The following is a 6,009-nucleotide window of genomic DNA, read 5'->3' as shown; positions in this document are numbered from 1 at the left end:
AATTTCATCCCCAAATTTGTCGCCACCTTGGCAACAAGAACTTTGGGACGACAATTTTTTCATCCCTGAATTCGTCTCAAAAAATTTTGCAACAAAATTTATTTATAAATTCATCCCAAAATTCGTCCCAAAACAATAATTTTTTTGTAGTGAGATGTTGCTCTGCCTTCCTTAATGCTGCTCGGAGGGCACTAAGGCTTTAGATCCTATCATTCAACATCATTGACTGCATAGCAAGAATGAAAATAGTTAATTACAGAAGCTTAGGAGCTCAATGCTTTCCTGGACAGATCTTTGACAATGGCAGAAACCAATTTATAGTTACTCAAGAAAAGTGTGCACGTGTACATCTGTTATTGAACTAAAATTGAGTACTAAACATGCCCTTGTAGTTGTGTTTCCTTAGGAATTTAAGCAAGAGGTACAAACTTTCTTTGTCTTGGAACAACTTTGAAGAGAGGTGACGGTTGAGGAACTGCACTCCTTTACCTATAGATTTTGACTGCGAGGGGCGTGGAAAAGAAGCATTGAAGGGCTCAAAATCCAACTCCAGCACAAAGTTGTTGTTCTCTGAGCTGAAAGGAGAAGAATTACAAATGGTTCTCTCAAAGAGGTATAAAGCATCTGATGATAGTGATACAGGTCTTAGCTTCACCTACCTTCCATCAGCAAGTTCCTCCTTGAAATGCAAATATTCTGGAATAGCCCACTCCTCCACAGCGAGCTCACTGATATTGACCCGGACGTATTCCCAGAATCCAGGCCTAGGTCGAATATCCAAAGCAACCCATGGAGGAATAACAATGGCTTCCTGCATTGAGGACAAGATGATCCAATGAGAAAATGAAAAGATTAAAACATGACGATGCTAGAAACAGTAGTATCATCTAATGTATACCTGTGCTGCCTTGATAACATCCTCAAAGGCTTCATCCTTCAGTTTTTCCTTATCGGCTTCAGAAAAAGTAGCTCCATACTCAGCCAACAACTGGTGGGGTTGCAGCATACCCTTGCCCTGGTGTATAATCCTGAGAGATGAAAGTAATCAGATGCAAGGTATCAAAAATAGACCCATTAACAGTTGAAGCAACAAGAACAAGGCTAAAGATTTGAATGAGTAATCAAAAATCAAAAATCCAAAATCCCAAAGATGTGTCGAACTCATTAACTCACGGTTTCTCAAGATAAGGGTAATAGAATTGCAATATGACCATTACATCTTAGACAATTTTAGAATACAACGGTTGTAAGATAAAGTATGATAGGCAATGATCCATAAGTATTTTTAAAGAAGGCATGTGCAGTGGGTAGATCATTCTATTTTCATGTTGATAAACCATGAAACAGAAAATCATAAGCTGAATAGATGGTTGGTTGCTCTTTGAGTATTACATCGTTTTGGCAATGTAAGTAAACATGCAGATATCCAACCATCCAGGAGAAAGAAAGACATCTCTCGATATTTTCATGGAGCAAAAGAATAGATCTGAGATGGTTATATATATACCTTGAGAAAAGGGCCACCAGTTCATTGGGATGGGAAGAAAGGGAGTCACCAATGCGCTCCCTAACACTGAGAGCACGGGTCAAGCTGCGTTGATGCATTTTTGTGGATGCTTTCTTTCAAGCTTCAAAGAGCCTCTAAAAACATAGGGATCTATTTGTTAGAACAACAGGAAGCATTAAAAAAACAAATGCAAGAGAAATTTTTCACTTTTTCAGTAAAAAGAAAAATTACATTTTACCTTCAAATAAACTTAATTTACATTTTACCATAAGTAAACTCAATTTTTTTCTTTCCTTTCAACAACTTTTTCACGACCACAGAAACAAAACTAGTTTCCAAGTACAAGAATTAACAAACTAATAACCTAGATCCATGCCCATGACAGTGAAAAAAGATTTGAAAGGTTAAATCTATACAAGAGGATTTAAACAAAATAAATAAATAAATAAATAAAATTTCCTCAGTGCTACGAACTAGAATGTGAGTTGGCAGGCACATAATCAAGAAATAGTTTAGATCTCCAACACAGCAAAAGCTTGGAAAAAATAACTTAAGAATATAACAAATACAAATAATGAAGTGGTCAGATCTTTGCTAGACGTTCTCATATCCTTGCTTTTTTATATTTGTAGTAGAAAAATAATTCTATGTTAAATAATTAAATAAAATTAAGATTCTCTCCAACTAGATTTGTAGGGGTGTAATCGAGCCGAGCCGAGTCGAGCCAAGCCGAGCCAAACTCTTGAATGTTTGAGTTTGACTCGTTTATAATCGAGCCGAGTTCGAGCTTTATTTGATGAATATATTCATAGCCCACGAGCTTATTCAAGCTTAAACAAGCTTAATAAATATAAATTATAAATTTAAATATTTATTAAAAACTAAATTATATATTTAGAGAAAATTATAATATTCTTATTAAAATTTATAATTTTATTATAATAAATAAATTTAATAAATTTATCTATATTTTTTCATAAGTAGAGTGTAAAATCTATAAATTTAATAGCAAAATTATTATTTTTTATTTAAAAATTGATTCATGAACTTACTAACGAACATGTTCACGAGCTAACGAGTCAAGTATTGTTAAACTTGCGCTTGGTTTGTTTATTTTAACAAGCCTCATTAAGCAAGCTCAAATTAATTTTTATTTAATCGAGCTTTGAACAACTCATGAGCAGCTTGGCTCATTTACAACTCTATGGATTTGCAGAATAAAAGATAAGTCTCATGAGAAGACATGATATGAGAAATGCTCTCTTTTATTTTTCATATGCTAAAATCTAGAAATCTACACTTCTGAAGCTAAATCTATTTCCAAATGTTCCATCGCAAAGGAAAATTGCATATATCATTATTAGGGGGGCAATATGATACGGTGCATAATGGTAGGGCCCGACCGTCAGAAGTTAAGGAGACGTGGTAGCCAGAAGTCAGGAAGACGTGGCAGTTATAAGTCAAGGAGACATAGCAGTCAGAAATCAAGGAGACATGACAATCAACAGTCAGGAGGACGTAGCAGTTAGCAGTTAGCAGTCAGCTGTTAGGCATTTTCAGATATACTTTCTATTTGACATACTTAGAAAAATTAGCAATATTTTTCGAGCTCAAAATCAATTTTTAAATATTTTTTTGAAAAATACATATCTTTATATAAAATAATCTATTATTGCTTATATTAATTATGGTTATTCATGAATATTTTATCACTATTCTGGATTATTGTGTTTAACAGTGACAAAAAAATTTAAAATTTTCAAAGATTAAAAATAATTTTATTTTTTTTTTCAAAAATTAGTTTTTAAATAGTAACAATTCAGATTTTCAAAAAATAATTCCCACAAATTTTCTAAGTCTTAATCAATATTTATGTAACCTTTAGAAGTTTATTTCAATTTTTATCCCAATTTTTAATGTGATCAAAGGGGAAGAAGTAAGATTAAGTATAGGGGAGGTACAATTATTTTTGGTACCAATTGCTTTAATTTGCAAATTAAAAGTACTAAATTGCATAATCATTTAGTTTACTGTTTTGGTTTAACTTTAACTTAATTTGGGTTGATTCACATAAAAAAAAGGGGGTGATTGTAAGTATCCCGTGTTAGTTTTCATATGATCAACCATTAGAAGTCAAGGAGACGTGACAATTAGAAGTCAAGGGGATGTGACAGTCAACAGTCAGGAGGATGTGATAGTCAACAGTCAGGAGGATGTGACAGTCAGCAGTTAGGGAAAGAAGAGGTATGATCGCTTGGTGTCATCAGCCGCATGATGCCCGGTCGGGTGCTTACAGAGCAGAATCTCATATCTGAATCAGGATGTATAATCGGGGGGATGCCTGACCAGCTCCGACTGGTCAGGTTTTCATAGCTCGGTTATATCCAGGTCTGGTTCTCTGAGTAGGCCAACTCCCGGTCAACTCTTGAGTGATCTCACCACTGCTCTTCCTGCCCCTTAAGATTCAAACCAGGCTTTATGCTTGACAGATCATCCCGAGTTACCCCTAATCATACCGAGGTGGGACAAAAGGCGTTAGGCGACAACAAGGTCAGGGAATCGTAATTGTCTGTCAAAGAATAACTATTGTATGTTAGGGAATATTCCAAGGGTCGACTATCATCTGTGAGTGGAACCTTCTTCAGTCCCATAGAAGGGTGCCACGCGTCCTCCATCACCCTACAAGGTCTGACACTTGACATTCTCTGACATCGGTCAGGCTCCAGAGGTACGCACAGTCATATAAAAAGGGGGGTCCTCTCCCTTGAATAGGTACGTGCACTTCTGCTTTCGTCCTCTACTGTTCTTTTTCTTTTGTGCATCTTTTCTTATGGGAAAAAAGTACCTGACTTGAGCGTCGGAGGGCCTAGCCCGGGGACTTTTTCCTTGATTTCTGGCCTCTAACGTTCCGTGCGCTTCTTTGAGTGTGCATAGCTCAAGTACCGCCTTCTTAGTTACCGCCATTCGTCAGCGCCACGTGGGGGTCCTTTCTCGGGAGCACATATGATAACGGTGTCATAGTCGCCTCTCCGTCAACACCAGCGACAGCTCATCCAACCTTCGTCTGACTCAGCTTTTAGACAGGATCAATTAGTGCCGTCTGCAGGAACTTCCTTCACCTGTTCTGGAGCATGAAGATGGAGGAGATCGGAAGAATCAACGTCACCATGACAGTGGGGGAGTACGAAATGTTCAAGGAGGCCAAGAGGCGGGTGGCTTTCGAAAAATAGGCCACTGCTTCACGGCCATACAAGATGTCTGCAATTTCCAAGGACCCTACACGTCTTGGATAGAGGATCTAAGAGAAAACAACTCAAGGATTTCCCCCAGCCTTCTATCGGGAACTTAGCTCGGACTACTACCACAAGGGTCCGGATTGTTACAATAAGAAAGAGCAACCGCAGGCCTCCATGACAGAAAGCTCCCCGCCCAGGGACTCAAAGAAAGGGAAAGCCATAGTCCTCAGGGAGGAGCCCCGGGTGGAGCTTGAGGAGCAAGTGTCCTTCTCTTTAAGGGTACTCGAGGAGAAGTTACTGAAGGGGTACAAGCCCCGAGCTATTGGAGAATATGACGGTAGCAAGGATCTGGAGGATCATCTTCGGAAGTTTCGGAACACTGCATTGTTGCACCAATACAGCAACACCATCAAGTGCCGAGTGTTCTTGAACACTCTGTCCGACTCGACACAAAAATGGTTCGATGGATTGCCGAATGAGTCCATCACCTGTTTCCATGACTTCAAGACTGTTTTCCTGGTCATTTCACCAGCAGCAAGAAGTATCAGAAGATAGACCACTGTCTCTTCGCCCTTAAGCAAGGGTCTGCCGAGCCCTTGAGAAACTATATCAAACGCTTCAACCAAGTAGCCCAGGACATCTCGTCCGCTACCTTTGAAATATTGATGAGCGTCTTCTCCCATGGTTTGGTAGAAGGGGAGTTCTTCTGAGCCCTCATTTGAGAGCTTGTGAAGAACTTCGATGAGATACTTGGGAAGGCCGCTAGTTACATCAACCACAATCTTAGCCTCTTCCCGATCGGGATTCCCTCCCTGATAGGACTCCCAGATGGCTCAAAGGGTAGAAGTTGTCCAAGCTCCAAGACCCGGTCAATAGGGGCCTCGCTATTGCACTTACCACATGTCCCACACTCATTCCATTGGGGACTGCTTCCAGTTTACCTGTGATTCACGGCGCGCTGCTGAACTGGGCCTGCCTTCACCTGAGATCGTGCCCCAACTTCAAAGGTTGATGGCTAGCCAGCAGGTTACGGCAGGTTAGTCAAGTAAACCCCCACTCGACAACGCAGGTCAAGGAAGCCAACAGCCAGGCCACGACAAGGAGCAAGGGGAATCCCTGGAGGACAAGAATAAGGGACATGCAGTCATCCGAGAGATCGACATGATCTCTGGGGGACCTACAGATAGAGATTCCACTAGGGTCCGAAAATCTCATGAGCATCGCTTGGAAATATACGCTGTAAGATGCAGCTGGGAGCAAGCTGCC

At 39.7% G+C, this 6,009-nt stretch overlaps 1 protein-coding gene across 1 annotated transcript; it reads right to left on the bottom strand.

Moving 5' to 3' along the window:
- Nucleotides 1-635: 635 nt before the first annotated feature.
- LOC121990195 (sucrose synthase 2-like) lies at nt 636-1,015 on the bottom strand. The gene is made up of 2 exons (XM_042544389.1): nt 899-1,015; nt 636-811 (listed from the first exon to the last, which is right to left on the bottom strand). The coding sequence occupies exons 1-2, from the start codon at nt 1,004-1,006 to the stop codon at nt 656-658; spliced, it is 264 nt and encodes an 87-aa protein (XP_042400323.1). The 5' UTR covers nt 1,007-1,015; the 3' UTR covers nt 636-655.
- Nucleotides 1,016-6,009: the final 4,994 nt, after the last annotated feature.

Source organism: Zingiber officinale, chromosome 6B, assembly GCF_018446385.1.
Source record: "Zingiber officinale cultivar Zhangliang chromosome 6B, Zo_v1.1, whole genome shotgun sequence".
NCBI classification, from domain to species: Eukaryota; Viridiplantae; Streptophyta; class Magnoliopsida; order Zingiberales; family Zingiberaceae; genus Zingiber; species Zingiber officinale.
This window is presented reverse-complemented; position numbering and strand designations above follow the sequence as displayed.

Bases quoted from the DNA above. Each gene is read 5' to 3' on its own strand.
- LOC121990195 (XM_042544389.1), bottom strand. From the start codon at position 1,006: ATGCTGCAACCCCACCAGTTGTTGGCTGAGTATGGAGCTACTTTTTCT. The intron at 812-898 runs GTATACATTAGA...TCCTCAATGCAG, and splicing joins ATGTTATCAAGGCAGCACAG to GAAGCCATTGTTATTCCTCC.